The sequence below is a fragment of the Panicum virgatum genome, chromosome 6N, assembly GCF_016808335.1.
Source record: "Panicum virgatum strain AP13 chromosome 6N, P.virgatum_v5, whole genome shotgun sequence".
Classification (NCBI taxonomy): Eukaryota; Viridiplantae; Streptophyta; class Magnoliopsida; order Poales; family Poaceae; genus Panicum; species Panicum virgatum.
Genome location: NC_053150.1, coordinates 41,524,051 through 41,545,840, shown reverse-complemented (window position 1 = coordinate 41,545,840; position 21,790 = coordinate 41,524,051). Strand labels below are relative to the sequence as shown.

The following is a 21,790-nucleotide window of genomic DNA, read 5'->3' as shown; positions in this document are numbered from 1 at the left end:
GTCTAACTGGTGTAGCAAACTGACGTGCGTGGCGTGAGTGGCGCCAGTGGCTGTACAGTGTACCTTGGTAACGCGCGGTCAACAGTACAGCCTGGCGAAAGTCTCCTCGGGCTCTGCTGTGGCAGAGCGCTCTTAACGCCTCCCGCATTGAATGCGGTAGGTGGCCAAGTCTTCCCGAGGAAGCTTGGCAGCCGCGCGCGTATCTGCGTCTGCGGACACGTGGCGGCTCCGGACCCCCCCAGGCGGGGTGTGTGTTCCCTCCCTGCCAAGGGGTCCGGATAGTATATGGGGGTCCGGGACCCCGTGGGAGGTCCGGGCCCCCGGCTGTTTTGTCTGAGTGCTTCCTTCTCCGGGACACGTGGTGACACCGGACCCGACCCTGAGCGGGATGCGGGTCCGAGACCGTTGGTCCGGTGAGATGGAGTCGGACCCCAGGGGTCCGGTTGCTCAGCTCCTTTGGGCGTAGTTACGGATAACTACGAGTCTTGACACAGAAGAGGGGGTACCCTAGTCCAGAGGTACCGACAGAGTACATTGCACTCCAGGTCTCCAAACTTATTCTGAAGTTTCACGTAGATCCTTAAACTCTCAAATCGTGCATCTGGGTCCCTAAATTATGTTAAGTGTTCCATCCGAAATCTCAAAAGCACCACGCGAGCACCCGAAGCTTACGTGGCACCACTGTGGCAAATATTTGCAAAACAACCTCTTCATAATCTTATCCTCCACGTTTGCTCCTTGCTCTCTCCCTCTCCAATCTCTCTCTAGCTCACCCCGAGCCCTGGGCCGCAGGGGAGGAGGTGCACGTGCTGGAGAGGCACGTGGCGGCGCTGATAGGAGGGGGCGGTTGCTCTAGCTCAGTGCTCGGAGAGGGGGACGAGGCTAGACGTGCTGCTAGGGCGGATGACGAAGCAGGCGATGCGGCTCCAATTGCTGCTGGGGCTGGCGGCGACGTGCTTGGGCGTGGTCCAGCCACTGCAAGGTGTAGTGCGCGCAGGCGCGTGGGGACGTTGAATGGCTGCTTCGGCTAGGCCGCCGCGACCGTGCGCTGGCGTGCGTCGAGCATGCCGTCCGGGAGGAGGACACATTCGGCCTCATCATCGAGCTCGAGGCCTACTACGGCCTCATCGCCGAGCTCTACAGCAACGCCGCTGGCGCGGCCGGGGGCGGGGTTCGCACATGCATCCTAGGCTTGCCCCTAACCGCGCTCCCCCCTCCCCCTATGTTGTTCGCCTATAAAGGCCAAGTTCGGCCTCCATTGTCGCCACCCACTGCTCCAGAGCCAAGCTCGAGTGCCGGCTAAATTCGAGTAGCACGAGCCATCACTCTTCAATTCTCCTCTGCCACAACATCTCGTACCTTCCCTCTCCATATCCCCTCCATCAATTGCGCGATTCCACCACCACGGTGTTGCCCCACCATTCGCCATTGCTGGCGTGCCCGATCTACTCTGTCTCGCACCGCCGATGATGGTGCTGAACCCGATGCTGAGGCAATCCGGGCCCAAATGCACCTGTGCTGGGACTGCGGAGCGGCGCCGCTGCTATCGGGTTGTAGGTAGCCGACACCGGACAGCCGGTGCCCAGGACGGCGGCTCCGCCATGGGAGCTCGGATAGGTGGGTTTGAGGGCCACATTGTGATCTACGAGTACTTGGCGCGCCCTTGGCTTAATTTTTTTATATAAGTAAATCTTAAATTTATATGCTTGTAATCAGTGGCGGATGCAGGATGAGAGGTAAGGGGGCTGAAACAATGGAGATGTTGATTTGTGTGAAAATTTAATGGTGATTTGATGCTTTGCTACAGTGTTTTACGTGTAATTAGGGGAGCTTAGGGGGGCTGGAGCCCCCCTGCTGGATCCGCCGTTGCTTGTAATAGAACATTTAAGCAGCACAGATACTATTTATTTATACTATAGGAATCTAAACGAAGAAGTACATTTGCACATAATGATATTAAAGCTGACATCTATGATGATTTGCATTGAAATTTAAATGCAGAAGTACATATCAGTAGGGAGATTCTATAGCTAAACATTTTTTTGTCCTGATACATTCGATCATAAAGTCCTTTGGGTCTATGGCAGCTCTTGTTACCTGTAGGCTTTGGCGCTCCTTTTTTTTCTTTTTCTCAACATGAGTAAATATAGAAATCATATATTTATAATGCCACATGTGATCTACAGAGAAGTATCATTTAGTCTTCTAGTACGAATCTAAATACATAGGTAGATTTGTTTACAATGGTAATAAAGCTAACAACTATGTTTTCCCCCTAGTAGCTACACTAAAATATTTTATTGGTAACTGAGAAATTGGATTATAAAGTTCCTGGAGTCTCCAGTTGCTTTCATAAAGCATTTGTTGCACATGGTCTCCTGCAGGCCATTTAAATTTTAAAATATAAGATATCAGTTCAGTTGTGCTTCTGAAATAGGTAACAGAGTGTGATATTACCTGTAATAAGGTTATATTTATTAGTGCTCTAGGAAGTGACATGATTTTCCTTTTTTTTTTGGCAATGAAGGCTGGAAGGATATCATTGGTTGAATTGAACTGAAAGAGGTATGTTTTTTCATGTAGAAGTTGTTTGGCAACATTTGAATTTAGAAAATTTTTGGTAGCATCCCAAGCTGTGTAAACGACTTCAGCACAATACAGTACATATGTCATTAATAGGTGCAGTAGAAAAGAGTTTTGGGGCTCTGAAACTAAAGGAACCTCCTAACCTCGGGACACATAACCAAAATACAATGGTTCATACTGTTGTTGGTGAGATAAGAGTGCCTAATAATCTGTATAAGATATTACACAGAAGCTGTTCCATTTTCTTTCCAAATGGTATTGGCTGGTAGAGCTATGGCCATGGAATAGCTGAGGGTGTATTGGTATGGGAGAGAGGTAGGTTTCAATATAGCTGATGAAGCATTTTGAAAATGGGCACCATATAAGGGGCTGCAAATGTGATTGCTATGATTAAACAAATAAATCTTTTCGTATTTCTTTGATTGTGATTGCCCTGCACGCATATTCTTTTTTAAATTTTAGGAGGAATCAGCTAATGATGGGCAGTGAGGGAAAAAGGTGAATTATCGAATAACTTCCAAGTTTTAGGCATGCTGGTCGATATAATTGAAGGAAAATATAGTTGTGTAAGTTTGGAACTGTATGAATGGAAACAAAATAAATTTATTATTATGATTTTATACATTTGAGAACAGAGCCATTGTGTTTGAGTAGTTACCTAGCATTTGCACTTCCATTCTCCGGGTTCGCGATTAGAATCTGCAAATTAACAAATGTATAAATTTAGCTTGAATAGGTGGAATAGATTATATATCTGTATCTATAGTGTATCATCCAAAATACAATGGTTAATGTAAGGCTAAAAAAACATGATGAGTCATCCAATCTATCTTATCTATAGTGTAATAATCATCTCTAGTATCGGTTCACAATTGGAGTTCTACTCAAAAGTTTCTGCAACCATATTTGGATCTTCGAAGAGATATGGTTTTCATTTTTGTAAATAAATGCGGATAATTAGCATTTGGTAAGAAATAATGGACGGTGAATACCAATTCTATAGGCAATTATTTTGTTTACATGGATCTTGGCTGGATGAAGTATCCTGTAGATCAGTGTCTATCCATGGTAATACACATCACGCCATATATGACACAGTACATACTCGCAAAAAAATAATGACACAGTACATTGTTTTGGATACCCTAAAAACCGATAGACACAGGTGGTAGTTTAACATGGGCAGGCATATATATTTTATAATGTAGTAAACTAAGAGAGCATGCAGCTGTTCATAGCCTCATGGGAAAAGAAATAATCATCCCAGAAGGTAGTGCACATCAGGACTGCATGGTCTGTAGATAGCTTTTCTAACTGTACATGGAAAGGAGAAAGAAAAATACTTAACTGGTTCAATCCATTGACATTCTATAGCGCCCAAGTAGCAGCTAAACTTGAACAGCACTCGAATCTCCTCAACCCTGCTTCTCTCCTGAATAGCCTACATAAATGATAAAGACAGCAGATGAGTTCCTGAAATGTGCTTTTTAATTTCTGTTACTGCAGAACTACATGCACAGTAGGTATTGGCGAAGCAAAATTTTTCCAAATGAAAAAGTGTAGTATAGATACCGAAATCAAAAGCATACTTAATCTAGTTTTATATTTTTCATTAAGTCTGAAACAAATTTTGTACCTTGCCTGAAGCTTTTTTTTCGCAAAACTTAACTGAAGAAAAATAAATGCTTAATGAGTATATAGGAAACCTGCTGGGACACAGAACTGGAACCTTCTACAAAGAGCAAACCCTGGTGAGGCATGTGCTGCACATCAATTTCAAACTATGATTAATCTGTTTTAAAGGTTTCAGTGATTTAAAACTATTTGACATGTAATTGTCAAAAGAGTAAAAGGGTAGCCAGCTTAGAATTTTAAACAGTCACTTACCTGTAACTTGGTAAAGTCCACACTATTAGTATCATGCCTACTGTTTTTGTGTAGACTCTGAACCAATATTCCTTCAAGGATCATTTATCTATCGCCTAGGCATCTTGTTTTGCTGTGATCGATGCAAAGCAATTGGATTTAATTATGCTGCAAGGGATAGCACACTTCTGATATAAACGGTGCAAATAACTTGATTCTAGAGTCTTTGTCATTCTGATCTACTAAGCAATAAAGATGAAGAACCCAGCGGGTATACAAAATAAAGCGGAAAGAGAAATTGAGATTCTTTGGAATATTGAAGGACCGTATAAGCTAAAGAACAAAAATTTTCTTTTTCTTTCCTCTTTGTTGCAAATGTATGGATATACGGTGAGTAGCTAAAATACATAAATCTGATGTCTAAATGCAGTAACAAAAAGTTGCAAAAATATGTATTAGAACTTTGAATAGTATGCATACCTGAATGTTGCTGTTCAGTGGTGAGGACCACTTCCGTGGCTACACTGCAGGATGCAAGCATTGACCGACTGGTTTGCTAGGCTGCTGCCCTGTGTTCTCATAGAGTTGTTCCTCGCCCAAATCGCACTACTGCATACTGGGTCAATCTTCTGTCCACCCAAAGCGTAAAGAAAGCTAAAACACAGAGGTGAATCTTACTGTTAGAGTATATTAGGGATATCTCTATATTAGGTAGATTATGATTGTATCCGTATCCTACCAGATATGTAGGAGAGGCTTCTTGCCCTCCAAGTCATGTATCCCTATATATTCAGCCCCAAGGCTCAGGCTAATACAATCCATCAATCACCAATTCTATTCTTCCTACATGGTATCAGAGATTAGGGTTTGAGATCCTAGGCTAATCTTCCGCTGCCCCTCTCGCACACCGCCCTCCGCGCGCCGCCGGCCGTCCTCCACGGCGCACCTCCAAAGCGCCCCCTCGACGGCCTCCTAGCGCGCCCCCGGGGAGGTCGCCCATGACCTCCACCGGGGGCAGCGCCCCTCTCCGCGGCGGATCAGTTTAATCCGCCGCCGGATCGCGTCAAGCAGCAGCAGATTGGGAAGTACCTCGTCATCCGTAGGGAATCATCGACAACACCACTGTCCTGCGCTGCCGTGGTGGCAGTCGCGGCCTCCTGCAGCACCCGCCTCCGACCCGTGCTGCCGTGGGGGCAGCAGGGGCTGCCGAGTGCTGCTTACGCTCGTCGCCGACGAACACCCCTGGCGGCGTCCAGCTTCACCTCGTCCCTCCGCCGTCGGGCGCCGCTGCCTCGCCGTCCGCCCTGGCGGGATCCGCCGCCGGGCGCCGCCGCCTCCTGGCGGGATCCACCGCTGGCCGCCGCCGCCTCTGGGCGGGTCCACCGCCGCTCCACGGATCCAGGCGGGGATCCGCCCGATCTGGCGGGATCCGTCACCGCGCTTAGCGGGAACCGCCTCGGTGTGGCTCCGCCCCGGCTTGCCTTCGCCCCCGGACCGGATCCGCCCCGCTCCTCCACATCGCCGCACGCTCAGCCCTTTTCTTTGTCTTCTCCCTCTCTCCCATGGCCTTCTTGACCGTGGACGTGAGAGGTGGCAAGAGATAAAGAGGATGAGGGGTTCTGCTACGTGCACCCGAGGTACTACACAAGCTGCTGTATCAATTTTTCTTTTGCCCGATCAGAGATCGGGATTGCATCGCCCACCGCCCGTCGACTTCGCGCATCTACCTCGACGACGGCGTCGACTTCACCGGCCTCTTCTTCCTCTCCGACCCTGCGGCATGGCGAGATGGCCGGCACCCTAGGGGGCGCTCGTTTGCGCCGCCGCCTACATCGCCGCCTCATCCGCACGTCGACCTTCGCCGGCTCGTCGTCGCCTTCACCGACCGGGACGCCTTCACCGACTTCCCCCACTGTCGTCTCGCCTCACGCTACACGGTCTGATCAGCCGATGTGCGTGATCCACCCGGCTTCCGTGACGTCCGTCCTCATCGAGCGCGCCCTTCACTGAGCACGGAGGGCTGTTGCTGCGTCGCCTCTTCGGGCAGCAGTGGCGTCACCCCGTGGTCTTCTTCGCCGTTGCTTCCTCACCGCCGTCGACCACGTCCCCGACCTCATCGTGGATTCATCGCTGCGCGCACCACGCATGGTCTTCGTCAAGCTGTACGAGTTCTTCGCCGTCTCTTTCGAGCGCCGCCGTCGCGTCAACCGGATCATTCGGCCTTGTGCTGGAAAATCTGGGTTCCCCTCCTCGCTTCGTCTAGCACAACCACGTCGCCAGCGTCGCCATCTCGTCCCCGACTACTTCGTCTACTCCAGCAACAGCAGGCGTTGGCATCTTCTACCTCGCCTTCTTCTGCGCCTGCGACTGCCATGGAGGCCTTCTCTGCTGGTCCCCCTCGGTGACGGCATCTGGTTGTGCATCCTCCCTTGCACGTTCGATATTGGCAACACCGGTGCGTGCCCATCGTCCCCGAAGCGTTCCCGAGCCTGGCAAGCTCGGGCATGTGTCGCCCGATGGCCTGACTGCTTCGACTTCGGCATCGCTCCCTCTACGAATGCCTCAACGCGTCGCCATCTTCGTCTCCGGCATCTTCTCCATTACGCCACCACCATGGCGCCTCCTCGTGCGCCCGCGGCTTCATGTGCGGCTACCTTGTATTCGGCAACCTCGACATAGCTACGTCGACCACGACTACTCTACGTACGGCATCATCGACCATGGCTACTCATCCTCACCTCGGCTACCTCGACATCGGCACAAAGGGCTATCATCTGGTTGAGCAACCTTATGGTTTTCCACTCCAGCCACAGCATCTGCGGCGCACTGACCGTTGTAACTGTGGGGGGATGTCAGTTTATCGACTTCTCTCTAGTCTCACCGTCTGCGACGCTCCCGCTGTGACTGCGGGGGGATGTTAGAGTATATTAGGGATATCTCTATATTAGGTAGATTATGATTGTATCCGTATCCTACCAGATATGTAGGAGAGTCTTCTTGCCCTCCAAGTCATGTACCCATATATATTCAGCCCCAAGGCTCAGGCTAATACAATCCATCAATCACCAATTCTATCCTTCCTACACTTACCTTGCCTGGTGAGGAAGATGAAGGGAATGGAGGAGAGGGAGGACGGGGCATCCATGGCCACAAGCAACCCGTGATAGTCGCCCCGCGCAGTTGTGATTGCATCCGATAGGAACCAACCCAAAATGCATGCAAAGAAAGGGGAGCCGATCACCTGGTCTCCAACGACTACATGGCCGGCAGCGAGCTCTGGAGCGTTGGTAGGGCGCTCTGCTGGCCGTGGTCGCCGAGGGCCGCGCAGACCCGCTGCAGCTTGTTGACGAAAGAGATCAGCCTTCCATGGCCGCCGTGCCGGGAGGGTACGATCTGTCCGGGTCGTGAGAGGCGGCGTGGGAGGCGAGATGGAAACGCGGAAAGGGAGGTGTGGTGGAGGTGAGGTGAGGCCGACCGCCTAGCCGCATCTAGGCGCCGGTCGTTGACGTCGAGCTAAGGGCTTCGGGCGGAGGTCGCCGCGCTGGCCGGGGCGGGGGACCAGGCAGAGAGGCATGGGTAGGGGGAGGGGGAAGTTGAGGTGGAGGGGGTGGGAGGAGTGGAGGACGAGGCGAGGGGACGGGTTCTGCGCCGCAGAGGAGAGGCACCTCATCGCGGTGCGAGGATGAGGTCGGCGCCGACGGGTCAGGGAGGGCCCGCGGCCGGCGGCGGGGCAGAGCGGGCCCGTGGCCAGCGAGCCTGGGAGGGGCCGGCGCACTCGGTGGCGTGGCACGGCTCTGGACGCTTGCGGCTCACGAGGAGCGCGGCAACAGCGACGGCGACGGGTCGACCATGGCGGCGCGACCGCGTTTCGGCGCCGGCGATGTGCGAAACAGAGGGAAACAACCCGGACGGATCGAAGGCTCACCGGGTATTCGATTTTGCACGTGGGTGGGCAAGGAGGAGGGCTGGAGGAGGGTCGTCAACGACAGACCGGAGCGACGGGCGAAACTCTAGTGGCGGCCGGCAGTGGCAGGATCGATTCTGGCGGATTCGGCCGGGGAGCAGCTTGACCAGGGGCTTGGGAAGCTGGAAGAGGTGGCGAGGGAGGTGCTCACGTGAAGAATCGAGAAGGGGCTGCTGGAGATGGTCGGAATCGACCAGCGAAGAAGGGAGCTCGGTTCGGTCCGAGCCGGAGGAGATGAAGGAGAAAGCAGCGTGTTTTGATAAGGCTCACGGGCTGTTCAGAAGGCACCAGAACCTTCCGTCTACTGGAATGGCATGACGTGTTTCCGGGAGGTCATAAGCAACGACGACTGCATGATGCGCATCGGGCGGCCCAAATTAATTTTGCTATCATGGCCAGCCTGGTTGAGCTCGGAGCGGTGCGCGAATGACATATAGAAATGTTTTAGTTATAGGGTCCTAGTGCTAAAAGTCAGGGGCCTATTTGTAATATGACATGAAAGGCTAGTCATTTTGCAAATATTTGCCGCCGTGGTGCCATGTGGCATGCCACATCAACTTTTGTTGCTTGTGTGGCGCGTTTGGGATCTCGGTTGAACCTCTTAACATGGTTTAGGGACTCAGATGAACGATTTGAGAATTAAGACCAAGGTGAAATTTCAATATAAGTTTGGGGGTCTGAGATGCAATTTACTCTTTCTAAAAAGATGCTCAGTGAAACTTTTGCAACTAAATAATATGAAAAAACTTTTGCAAAATGTCTTGTAAAAAACTTTTCCCTCAAAAATAAAAAAAACTTTTAAAAATATTTCGTGAAAAACTTTTCCCTAAAAAGACAAAAAAATCCAAAACTTCGCTCCACCTGGGGGTTGCCGTTGCTCCACCCTGAGGAGCGAGCCGCCCACCGCTGCTCCCTCGAGGAGCGAGTCGCCGCCGTCGCCGAGCTCGCCCGGAGGAGGGTCGCCGCCACTCCTCCTGAGAAGCGCGCTGCCGCTGCCGCGGGCGAGCGCGCCGTCGTCGCCAGGGAGCTCTCCTGCTGCTCTGCTGCATCCCGCAGGCTCGGGCGACCGTCTCCAGGAAAAGTGAAATGGAAAGATGATGGGCTCTGCCACTCTAGATCTAGGAGACCGAGAATGGGAGGATCCGCTGGTGGGATAAAAAATTTGGTAGTGGGTCCCGTCATGTGACAAGGGTTGAGTGAATCCACCGCTGGGAAGAAAGGTTACGGGTGACGGTAGAATTAGCATCGGGGCATCGCACTTAGCATTAGTGGTTTTCATATCCCCTTAGTCTTCCTGGCTTCCTACTCCATTGCCTCCCCATCCTAACTCTCCCCCTAGGATCCTATCACTACCCTTCTATGCAATATTTTTTTCTTATCACTATTCCAGTAACAATTTTTGCCCCATTGATATGGTTTAGGGTCCATGTGATAGGATATAACTCCATCGTAACATGACTCCATGAACCAGCACCAAAAAAACTGTGTCGTCCTGTAGGATAACAACTACCCCAAGATTTGCACTTGCAGTGCTAGGATGCATCTGAGGTCACAGCTTGTCCACGTATGACTTGCTTAGGTACACGTCGTTTTCAGAGCGAGTCAATTGATAGCTTTTTTAGAGGGAAGAATTTTTTTTTTAGAAGAGAGAGGGAAGAGTCTTTTTTTTTTGAGAAAAAGGGTTGGACTTTATTGATAACATTTTACATCCAGCCCCCTGAAAGGGCACCCCCAAAGTACAAGATAATTTACATATAAGCTCTTGAAAGGAGCACCCAGCAAACTTCAGCATCGCCGACCAACGTTGCCGCAATCCGGTTCTGAGGGAAGAGTCAATTGATAGCTGGAACGAGAAATAGAACAAGCAGGCCCATCAGGCCTACAATCTGAGTTGGGCTCGATGATGACAGGCCCGAAATCGTCAACTGGTGGAAGCCTAATAACTACTAGAGTAAATAAAATAATAAGCACGACGAGCCTCGACCTGATTGTTCTTGAATATGCAAAACACCAGCAGGCGGGAGATAAGATTTTAGAATTTTACATGCAGGCAGCGCCCATTGTTGTTACATGCGAGAAGCTGCAACTTTCAAACAACTGTCCAACTCCCAAATTAACCAAACTTCCTCAAATCTCTCAGCGCCATTGTTTCTCCAGAACGACAAGGAAACGAGGCCACGTCCCTTCGCTCGGTTGCTCTGTCTCCGTCCTCTCTGCCTCTCTCCAGGTAAGGGCAGAGGGGGAGAGAGAGAGAGAGAGAGAGAGAGAGAGAGAGAGAGAGAGAGAGAGAGAGAGAGAGAGAGAGAGAGAGAGAGAGAGAGAGAGAGAGAGAGAGAGAGAGAGAGAGAGAGAGAGAGAGAGAGGGAGGGGGGAAATTAAACGCCGTCGACCATGTCGGCGGCATTCTCGGACTTCGGCCCGCTCACGGAGCGGCGCCGCGTTGAGAAGCAGCGGCAGCAGCGCAGGCGCGTCATGTTCGCCGCTGCCGGCGCGTCGGTGGTCCTCATCCTCATTGTCATGGGCGGCGCCGCCGTCGCGTACAACGCTAGCGTCCAGGACGACGAGTCATCGTCGGATGAGTCGTCGTCCTCCTCGTCCTCTTCCCCTTCCAGCGGCGGCTCGGGGTCGAACCTGATCAGCGTGTCCAAGAGCGTCAAGATGATGTGCGCGCAGACCGACCACAGGGACGCCTGCGAGAAGAGCCTGTCCAAGGCCACGAACGCCAGCGCGTCGTCGCCCAAGGACATCGTCCGCGCCGCCGTTGCCGTGATCGGGGACGCCGTCGGGAAGGCGTTCGACCGGTCGGCGCTGGCCACCAGCGACGACCCGCGCGTGAAGGCCGCCATCGCGGACTGCAAGGAGATCTACCAGAACGCCAAGGCCGACCTGGCGCGCACGCTCCGCGGCATCGACGCCGGCGGCATGGACGAGGTCACCAGGCGCGGGTACGAGCTCCGCGTCTGGCTCAGCGCGGTGATCGCGCACATGGAGACGTGCATCGACGGGTTCCCCGACGGGGACCTGAAGAGGAACATGACCGCCACGATGGAGTCCGGGAAGGAGCTGACCAGCAACGCGCTGGCCATCATCGAGAAGGCCTCGTCGTTCCTCGCCGCGCTCCACATCACGGCGGCCAGCCACCGGAGGCTGCTCAGCATCCGGGAAGGTGAAGACGTGGAGAAGCAGCCCAAAGTGAACCACTCGGGCACTTTCCTGGGCGAGCGCGGCGACAGCCCGGCGCCCGAAAGCTACCGGAGGAGGCTGCTCGGCGTCGAGGACGACGACACCCCGCCGTGGATGGACGGGCCGGAGAGGAGGCTACTCAAGGGCAACAACTTCCAGAGCAGGCTCACGCCCAACGTGGTGGTGGCCAAGGACGGCAGCGGCAAGTTCAAGACCATCAACGACGCGCTCAACGCCATGCCCGCCAAGTACACCGGAAGGTGCCGGCGCACGCGCACGCGCGTGCATCCATTCATCCATGCTCCTCTTTTCTTTCGTCAGATCCAGCTGCGGAGAGCCTGTTGGGCACACGCCGATGACCCTGGCTTCTGCTCTCTCGTGCGCGGGACAGGTACCTGATCTACGTGAAGCAGGGGGTGTACGAGGAGTACGTGACGATCACCAGGGCCATGGAGAACGTGACCATGTACGGCGACGGCGCCATGAAGACCATCGTCACCGGCAGCAGGAACTTCGCCGACGGCCTCACCACCTACAAAACCGCAACCTTCAGTAAGAAGCAGCGCCGCCGCCGCCTTTGCCCGCCTGGCCTCGTCAACCGCTGACACCAATCTGGACTACGCGTGCAGACGCGCAGGGCGACGGCTTCATCGCCATCGCGCTGGGGTTCCGCAACACGGCCGGCCCGGCGAAGCACCAGGCGGTGGCGCTGCTGGTGCAGTCGGACAGGTCCATCTTCCTCAACTGCCGCGTGGACGCGTACCAGGACACGCTGTACGCGCACTCCAAGGCGCAGTTCTACCGCAACTGCGTCATCTCGGGCACCATCGACTTCGTCTTCGGCGACGCGGCCGCCGTGTTCCAGAACTGCGTCCTGGTCCTCCGCCGCCCCCTGGACAGCCAGCAGAACATCGCCACGGCGCAGGGCCGCGCCGACGGCCGCGAGAGCACGGGCTTCGTGTTCCAGTACTGCCGCTTCGCCGCCGAGGCGGCGCTCAGGGACGCGTCCCGCCCCGCCATCCGCAGCTACCTCGCCCGCCCCTGGCGCGAGTTCTCGCGCACGCTCATCATGGAGTCGGAGATCCCCGCCTTCATCAACAAGGCCGGGTACCTGCCGTGGAACGGCGACTTCGGGCTCAAGACGCTGTGGTACGCCGAGTACGCGAACCGGGGGCCCGGCGCCGACACCGCCGGCCGCGTCACCTGGTCCGGGTACAAGAAGGTGATCAGCAAGGACGAGGCCGCCAAGTTCACCGTGCAGAGCTTCTTGCACGCCGAGCCGTGGCTCAAGCCCGCCGGCGCGCCGGTGAAGTACGGCTTCTGGGCGTGAGGCTGTTCTCGCGGCGCGCCCGCATCCGATTCCGAGGAAGCTAGCAGAGGACGCGATCGACAGCGACGGAAGCAGAGGTCGGTTACCAATTCAAATGCCGCGCATCTGCTTCAGTTGTTGGGAGCATGCCGATCCATGAACAGACCAAGGTGCTGCAATACGGACCATAATCCTTGTACATTGTATGTGTTGATTTTGATACTGTATGTACATGTATTTATATATCAGATTTTGTTTTTAGTGTACCATATTATGATTCTCAAAAGAAGGAAAAAGATAGGTTGATATCAAATGCTACAGGAATGTTCTCTCTCTCAAGCACGATACAGGATTGTCACAAACCTCAGGACTTCAGTACTTTACAGCCTGTGGCAGCTGGGGATTTGGTTATAAGCGCCTGGAAAAATAACCGATGCATTCAGAGTTTCAGACCATCTCGGTCTTCTTCAGAGGAATTTAGGCCATTTCAGTTTCAGTCTATCTACTAGAAAGGCCGCGCAGCGTTGCTGCGCGTGACCTGATTTTTAACTTTTATTTGTAATATATGAAATTTTATATGTTATTTTGTTAAAGTTTTTTGTGATGAAAAAACAGGTAAGATAGTTTATTAGGGAGGGCGGAGCGCAATTAGTGCGTTACTTAATGTATTTTCAGAAACATGCTGCGATTAGTAGACGTGTTATTTTTTTTAGAAGTTAGTGGTTATACTAAAATATGATGCGTTATTGTGGACGTAGCATGAGAAACCATAGAAAAATGGTGATCGAATTGTATGTATAGTGTTGCTATTATAGTAGTAATGATTGGAACGTATTCTAGTTGGTGTAAATTTATTTAATACTTGGAATAAGAATGTACGTAGTTTGATGTATTTTTTCAGATTGTAACGTAGGTGTGATGAATATGTCAATTCGTTATCTTCGTATTATTTTTGTTCGGAAGTCAGTGTTGCAGTTTTTTTTCTTTTTTTCTTTCACCTTTTTCGTTTTCCTATTTCTTCCGCGCTGGCAAGTAGAGGACCCTTTGATTTTAGTAGTTGAGACTTCAGGTTTATGTCAATGAAAATAGGAATATAAGTTTTTCATTCATATAAGTGTGAGGCTGTGATGATATCCGCAATGAATGTTTATCTGGAGATGCATTTTGTGAACACTTGAAGAAAGAAAAGTGTCAAATAAGCATGGAGTAGTAATTCAAATATTATGGCAAACATAAAATACTGAGAATTATAAACTACACAGTCACTACACTGTGGAGCATGATATTAGAGGAATTATGGAGGTGGAATCATCCGAGTTAGGATGAGCGAGGTATGATTTTTCAAAGATTAAATATGAAAAAGAGACATGGGATATTCTCTGGGAAATATTTTTGGAAATTTGGTGAATGCAATGGTGGTCGAAATATTTGGGTAGAGTCTTGGGTGTACCTAGTTTATTTACAAATTTTCTGGGAACTTTTCTATACATGGAAGATGGAGTTTCACGATCTTGTGTACATTTTCCAGGTGCTCGTAGCAATTCTCCGGCAGCTGACCCTGGGTCCGGAGTGGAGTCAGGTTAACTGGCAGTGGACCCATGGACTCATGAGCCGATCTGGGGTGTTGCCTTTCTCTGTCTTTATTTCACTGGACCGTGTTTACAGAGGAAGGGAAGAGGGGCTGTGCTTATGACTGGTGGCTTCTCCACACCTGCGCCGCCGCCTCCAACACGCTCCCCTGCCCACTGCAGCATAGCGAGCGCCGGCCGGGGCGGAGGAACAGCCATGTCCCGCGCATACACCAAGATGACGGCCTCCTCGAGCCGACCCCAGGATGGCGGCGAACTCGGCCAGGACCTCGGCGACCATCCCGGCCTTGCCCTTGCCGACGAGCATCCTCACCAGCGCCGCCACCCGCGCGTCCAGCTCCTCCTCCTCGGAGCTTGCTCTGTCTCTGTACCGGCGGGACAGTAGCGCGCGGGCGTCGCGTGCGGCCCGGCGCAGCGTGCCCGCGCGTGCACGCGTCGGCCAGCGCGGCCGCGTACCCCGTGGCGGCGCGGCTGGAGCGGGCGGGCGCGGCGGACGACGCCGAGCGCGTGGGCGACCGAGGCCGCGCGGCGAGACTCAGGCGGCTCGGGGCGGCGGGAGCCGGAGCCTTTGGCGGCGCGGAGCCACGGCCCTCCTCTGCTGCGGCCGTGAGCGAGCTCGGCACCTCCTGTCGAGCGCCGGCGCGGCCCTCCCCTGCTGCGGCCGTGAGCGCAGCGGCGGGGTGGAGCGGCAGTGGAGGAGGTGGAGGAGCAGGGGCGGAGTGGCAGCGGCAGCGGTCAAGCTCCCGCACGGCGGCCGGAGCGCGGCTGCGGCCCTGCGGGAGGCGGCGGACCTCCTCCCTTGTCCTCTTTCCCCCGCCCTCACCTGGAGGCCGCCGCTCGCGCTCCGGCCCTGCGGGTGGCGGCGGGCCTCCTCCCTTGTCCTCGTTTCCCCTCGCTCGCCTGGAGCCCGCCGCTGGCTTCCCTCCTCCCTACTCGGTCTTTCCTCCTCCCTCCACCCACCTCCGTCCACGGCCGGATCTTGCGTGGGCCATGCGCGCGGCGGTCGAGGCCTACGCGCTGCGGTGGAGGCCATGGCGTGGCGGCGGGAGGCATGGCCTGCGGCGGCGGTCGGCGCATGCGGGGGGCGGCCGCGACGAGCCGGCCGCGGGGAGGAGGTGCTCGGGCGGCCGCGGGCCGTTCGTCGGCAGATCGACGGCCACGATTTTTTTGCTGACGTGGCATGATGACATCGCACCTTTTGGTGCGTGAATCGTATTATAGACATTAATAGACTAGCACAGGATTCTAAACCATTTGGAACATTGTTCACTGCTGATTTCACCTGGTGACAGAGATGCACTGCTGATTTCAGACAATCCGACTCAACAACCAATTAATCCACCATTTCTTTCACACATTTCCCTCCACGGACATCATGTAGGACTATTCTGCTAGTATATAAGCAGTATAGGATGACACCACTACTAACTCTACACCCTGAGGCAACTGAGGAGTGAGGCCTGATCGAGCTGGCACCGCCGAAGCAGACACATCAGGAGGTGAGGCCGGCGGTGTACTTGACGCCGGTGGGCGGCAGCCACATGTTGCCCCCGATGAACTGCGCGACGGTGAAGTTGCCGGCCTCCGCGGGGCTGGTCATGACGTGGAACCCCGGCCACCGTACCCGCGCGCCGACGCCGGCGCCGGGGCCCGTGTTCATGTACTCCCCGTAGAAGAGCGTGTCGAGCGCGAACTCCCCGTCCCACGCGAGCCACCCCTCGGGCCGCACCGCGGCGCCGATGTACGACTGCATGAACACCACCCGGGAGTACGGCTTCCACGGCCGGCCGAGGTACGTCTGCGCGGCGGCGGTCCCGTTGCCGCCGCCGCCAGCGCCGGAGGCGGCCGCGAGCAGCTCGCCGTGGGCGGAGACGTTGCAGAACTGGAAGGCGAAGCCCGTGGTCATGTTGGCGTCGAGACGGCCCTGCGCGGTGACGGAGTTCTTCTGCGCGGGCAGCGGGCGGCGCGCGAGGAGGAGGCAGTCCTGGAACACGGCGGCGGCGTTGCCGAAGACGAAGTCGACGGTGCCCGTGACGCGGCAGTCGCGGTAGTACTGGCGGAGCGAGTGCGCGTACAGCGTGTCCTGGTAGCCCTCGAAGGCGCAGCGGTAGAAGACGGAGAGGTCCGAGTCGCACCGGAGCGCCACCGCCTGGTGCTTGGCCGGGCCCGCCGTGTTCTCGAACGTCAGGTCCCGCGCGATGAAGCCCTTGCCGTTCACGGCTGCGGATCGATCGACGGCGGCGAAGCGGGTGGAAGAAATGAAATCGCGTCAGAAATTCAGAACGGTGGCGGTCACCATTACAAGTACAGCATGTAGTAAGCAGGTCAAGATTAGCATGTAGTCGGCACCTGGCCGTGCCCCTCCAGCATGTGAGAGGCAGGCGAGCCTCAGGGCGGACCCACACCACTGGTCATGATGGCGAGATGACGTGGTGGTCGTGCTCCTCGTCCTCGCAGTCCCAGCGAGACGAATCCTCGGGGTGGGCCCTTTTTGGCAGTGCCAGAGCACCGCCGCGTGCCCGCGTGCCGGTGTGCGGCGGCGCCTGCACGGTGCGTGTGGGGTGAGGGTGCACGCGGAGCCAGCCCCTGCCCTGCCCATGCATGGATGCATGGCATTGGGCATTGGCATCGCGACGCAACCACCCAAAACCGAAGTAGTTCCTCTGCAGTAATGTGGTGTTACTGATGTGTGGGGCCGGACCTACACGGCAGTGACCCAACTGCTCCATGCAGTACTGCAGAGGATCCTTGCTCCAAAACCCGGCCTGAGCCAGTTTTTAACGCCGCACGTTGCGTATTTAAGGCGAGGAGGCAGGGGGTGGGAGCTGATCAGTTGAGTGCACCGCTACAGCGCTACTGCACAGTACTACAGTACTACTACTTGGAGGCACACTGTGTGAGCGTGTGGGACGGGTGGGGGTTGTCCAGGCCGGCACCGTGTCCGTGGAAACTGGAAACAGAGGAGGGCGGCACCGGAGGCAAGCGCTCTCTAGCGATGTGACGCCGCACCAGGCCATGCAACGCGGGGAGGCTATTTATCGCGCGAGCGGCTGGGAGGCGACGCGTCGCAGAGGCGCTGTTCATCTTCAACCTCACGACACGGGGGGAAAGGGGGAGGCAGAGCAGCGGCGGCGAGCTAGGGGAGGGAGAGGGGTGGCCGGGAGGGGTGGTGGGTGGGCGGAGCGGCCGGCGGCGAGGTCGCCGCCGGCCGGGGTGGCGGTGGAGGCGGCGGATCTTTAGGGTTCGGGGTTGCCGGGGTTTGGGGGAGCTCCGTGATCACCGGACCTAGAGGAAGGGGCCGGGGGTGGCAGCGGCCCGGCGGCGGAGGTGGTTCGGCCGGCGGAGGGCGTGGTGGCGCGGGAGCGCCGCCGGCCGGGCGGGGCCGGACCTCCGGTGGGCGGTGCCGGCGGCGGGGGCGAAGAGAAGATGACGCGGCGGTGGCTAGACGGCGCGGCGGCGGGCTCGGTTAGCGCGGCGGCGGGCTCGGTTAGCGTGGCGGCGATGGAGGGCGGCGGCGGAGGCGGCGGAGGCCGCCGGAGCCGGGGGCGGCGGCGGCGGCGGGGGCGCAAGTCGCTTCTGCGATTGGATGAGTTCCAATCGCAGAAAGCGATAAATAGACGCCCCCATGCAACGCGCAGGTGCAGCTTCTACTTCTACCGTGCATGGTCAAGCAAGCCCCTGGCGGAGGCCAGGGCGCGCCAGGCTCCCCTGGCGCGCCAACCCATGTTGCTTCCTCGATCGACTGATCGAGTAATCCACAACTGGTACCGCGGCACGGGCGAGCGATCCGCGGTGGTCGGCACCACCCCCCTCGGTTGGTACTTGGTGCCGATCGACTGCCCATCATCCCGTGCTGCCCGCCGGGGATCCACGGCATGCCGTTGTTGCCCCCACGCCTGACGCGCACCGCAACGTACGGTCGGTCGGTCGTAGCCAGCCATACCGCGGTCCAATGATGGCGCCTTGACCATCTTACGTAGTTCTTGCTACGTCGATAGGGGGTAATTGTGCTTAGCTTAGCAAAGCTAACAAGCTCTGATCGAGCCATTGTTAGTGGTAACAAGGACCTATAGTGGCATTGGCTTTCACCGTGCACTTGCTCAGGTATCCATTCAATTTGAAAGCGTGGACCACAACTCCGGTCCTCTAGCTACTCCTGTCTGTCTCCTACGACGTGCTATCTGCAATCAAGTTTTCATGAGCTTGTTTGAACGACGGTCTACACCCTAGCTGTCTCGCTCCACTCCAGCGTGGTCGAGTTTTCACGAGATTTGGAGCAGAACGCCACGGGAGAACGAACAGAGAGGGACGGGCACGGCCGCACTCACCCACGGTAGCGCTGCGGTAGGTGGTGTAGCCGTCGACGTAGCTGCGGTTGCCGGAGATGACCGTGGCGCCCATCCCGTCGCCGACCAGCATCAGGTTCCACTTCTTCTTCCCCACCTCCACCGCCTCCCTGTACACGCCCTTCCTCACGTAGATCACGAACCGCGCCGCGCTCTCCGCGGGCGCCGCCTCCACGGCCGCGCCCACGGTTGTGAAGTTGCCGCTCCCGTCCTGCGCCACCACGGCGTCCACCGGCAGCCCGCCCGGCCCCACGGGCATCTGCAGCAGCCGCCGCTCCCTCGCGCGCAGCCACCGCGGGGGCCGGGCCCGGGCGCCGCCGCCGAGGAGGCCGCGGCGGGAGGACGGCGGATACGCGGCGGTGTCCTCGCCCGCGGCGGCGGCGACCTGGCCGAGGCCGTCGGCGAGGAGCGACGTGACGGCCTGGAGCCCCGTGGCGACGAGCGAGCCGAGGACCGAGCCGGTCGCGTCCAGGCCCTCCTTGCAGGTGTCCTGGTTCCCGAGCGCGCCGCTCAGCCAGGACCGCAGGTCGGACCGGGCGTCGCCGGTGCCGAGGCGGCCGCCCGCCCCTCCCCCGGCGCCCGCGGGGCCGTAGGCGGACGCCGAGGTGGCGGACATGGACCACGAGAGCTCGTCGGAGGAGAGGTCGAGGAGGTCGAGGCAGTCGGCGACGGCGGAGGAGAGGCGGAGGTCGCCGCCGCCGAGGATGCCGCCGACGGGGAACGCCGAGATGATGCCCGCCACGCCCCTGATCGCGTCCAGCGTCTCGCGCAGCGTGGAGACCAGCCCCGCCGAGATGCCCGGCTCCCGCCGTGCCTTCGCCGCCGGCGACGGCGTCGTCACGGGGTGCGCATTGGCGACGGCGGGGAGCACTAGCAGCAGAAGCAGCAGCGAGAGCCCGAGAAGGCGCCGAGGAGGTGCTGCTGCGGCGCGCGGGGACGGCGCCGACGCCGACGCCATGGACTCGCGCTAGCTTTTTGCGAGAGTGAGAGTGGCAGCAGCTGCGTGCTCCGCTCGGGGCACGGGCGTGTGTATATAAGCACGGGTCCGGCCGCGCTTTTCGCACTGATCCAACGGCTAATCACGACCGGGGGTGAGTCGGTGATGGCAGGAGAACATGTCTGGCGGCGTCGGGGCCTCGGGGGTTCAGACAAGGTGTGCTGGAGATGGCGCCCAATCTGAGCAGCGAGCGGTGACCGGCAAGGCGGCAAACTGTCTTCCGTGTGACCGACACTTCTGGTGCGCGCGGTGTCGCTGCACGGAAAAGAGGCTTTGGAGGCTTGCTCCGTGGGCCGGCAAGCACTTCTAGAGTTCTAGTTACAGGTGCCTTTCGTGTGCAGCCGCCGTCGCGTCGGTTGCTTGCTTAGGCACCGGTCAGTTCGACGGTATGGGTGATCGAAGCATGGCACCTCAGTGTGTTAAAGAGGACGAAAAAACGCTCGCTCATTCGGTTCTTTAACTTTCTTGTGGCACGTTTTGCCCACCGTTGGATCACCTTCCAGCGCGTACTCGATCAGCCGTAAGACTAACCTCAGCAGCGTCCCCACCCGTCGCGGTGAACGCGACGAGACGGTGACGCGGCGGGCGGGCAGGCGGCCGCAGCGGGACCGGGGCCGGGCCACGTGTGCCGAAGGCGACAGCTGGCCGGGCCACGTGTGCGCGGAAGGCGACGGGTGGGGGAGCTGCTGAGGTCAGTGTAAGAGTTTCCGGCTGGGCATCAGTCGTTGTGTACAGGTAGCGCAGACGCGCAGTGCCCGAAAGAGGGAAGAATCCCTGCACATCCAGCAGGCATGCAGGTGCTTTCCAGCCACACTTGTACTGGCACTACCAGCACAGTCATCCAGTGCCGCAGTGCAGAACCCGGATCGGCCGTTTCCCATCCGTCCTCGCTTTCCCAACTAGCTTCGTGGCATGCATGTGCTGCCCCGTCGCCCCGTACTGACCATTCCCACGTTCGGCCCCTTCGTGTCAGGTGTGCCCGGGCGCCCGGCCCCGTCTGGACCGACCGACCGAGGCCGCGCGGAGCGCAGCGCTGTGGGTGGATGGATGCGTCGCGTGCGTGCATGCGCGCGTCCACACCGCGCTGTGCGTGTAAGCAGCGCGCAAAAGCGACCGAGCGACGAGCCGCCTTTCTGTAGCACCGTTGGCACAGAAAGGCGGACCAATGGTAGCACCGTTGTGCCAATAATAGCCTGCTGGACGACGCGGTGCATGTCGGGGACGGCGGAGGATTCTCCTCTCCGGTGGTGGTGGACTGTACAAGTGGAGTGGAATGGGCACCAGTTGGAGATGCTAGCTCCGTCGCCGGTTTGGAGAACAATCTGTGGCCCTGTGCAGTGTGCTCCCTCCATGTGTGTCCCTTTTTTTATATAAAAAGGAAAATGGATGGGATTTACATAATGTGCTTGAAAAGTTTTGTCCCCTGGACAAATCGCTGCGAGCTTTCAGATTTTCCTCTCCGGATTTTGCCTTGGTTTTGGTCGCGCGGACTGAAACTGCACATAACTTCTTCTGATAAATTGCACACTACATGACGCGTGCGGCTCCAAAATCTTGTAGCCGCACTTCACATTTTCAGTTACCAATACCCATCCACAAAACAAGTGCCTGAAGTGGTAGTATGAAGCGTAATCTGCTGCATAGTAAAAACCGCTCTGGCCTTTCTAATAACCACCGGCGGACACCATCCCGCCGACACAAACCAGTAGCACGCCGTCCAGCTGACACACCGATAAACACACGCGCACACCAGACTAGTAGACGCTCGACGAGAGGCCGCTGTTTCACTGTCCCATCAACGCGCGGCCACGCGCTGCCGCCGCCGCCGCGCGTCCATTGGCCGCCGCATGTGACGTGCTGGGAAGCCAGCCGGAGCACCGGAACCGTGGTCGCCATCCGGCACCAGGCGCCCGCCCAGGCGCCGGGCGCGCGCGCGCGCACGTACGGCCC

At 56.7% G+C, this 21,790-nt stretch overlaps 3 protein-coding genes across 8 annotated transcripts; 1 reads left to right on the top strand and 2 right to left on the bottom strand.

Moving 5' to 3' along the window:
* Positions 1-2,116: 2,116 nt before the first annotated feature.
* On the bottom strand, positions 2,117-9,680 carry LOC120679249. 6 transcript variants are annotated; one of them, XR_005677061.1, is made up of 7 exons: positions 9,278-9,680; positions 4,933-5,106; positions 4,474-4,585; positions 4,223-4,349; positions 3,935-4,027; positions 3,245-3,285; positions 2,117-2,378 (listed from the first exon to the last, which is right to left on the bottom strand). XR_005677061.1 is itself a non-coding variant. In XM_039960800.1 (7 exons), the coding sequence occupies exons 3-7, from the start codon at positions 4,555-4,557 to the stop codon at positions 2,351-2,353; spliced, it is 303 nt and encodes a 100-aa protein (XP_039816734.1). In that variant the 5' UTR covers positions 4,558-4,620; positions 4,933-5,106; positions 9,278-9,640; the 3' UTR covers positions 2,117-2,350. The 6 variants fall into 6 exon arrangements, 4 of the variants coding, with proteins under 4 accessions (XP_039816734.1, XP_039816733.1, XP_039816732.1 ...); XM_039960800.1 differs by having other exon boundaries at positions 4,293-4,349; positions 4,474-4,620; positions 9,278-9,640; XM_039960799.1 differs by having other exon boundaries at positions 4,293-4,349; positions 9,278-9,639.
* Positions 9,681-10,807: 1,127 nt separating this feature from the next.
* LOC120679404 (pectinesterase-like) lies at positions 10,808-13,192 on the top strand. Its single transcript, XM_039960991.1, has 3 exons — positions 10,808-11,859; positions 11,991-12,151; positions 12,229-13,192. The coding sequence occupies exons 1-3, from the start codon at positions 10,808-10,810 to the stop codon at positions 12,927-12,929; spliced, it is 1,914 nt and encodes a 637-aa protein (XP_039816925.1). The 3' UTR covers positions 12,930-13,192.
* Positions 13,193-15,737: 2,545 nt separating this feature from the next.
* On the bottom strand, positions 15,738-19,882 carry LOC120679983 (pectinesterase-like). The gene is made up of 2 exons (XM_039961636.1): positions 18,826-19,882; positions 15,738-16,717 (listed from the first exon to the last, which is right to left on the bottom strand). Exons 1-2 carry the CDS (start codon positions 19,799-19,801, stop codon positions 15,990-15,992), a joined length of 1,704 nt encoding a protein of 567 aa, XP_039817570.1. The 5' UTR covers positions 19,802-19,882; the 3' UTR covers positions 15,738-15,989.
* Positions 19,883-21,790: the final 1,908 nt, after the last annotated feature.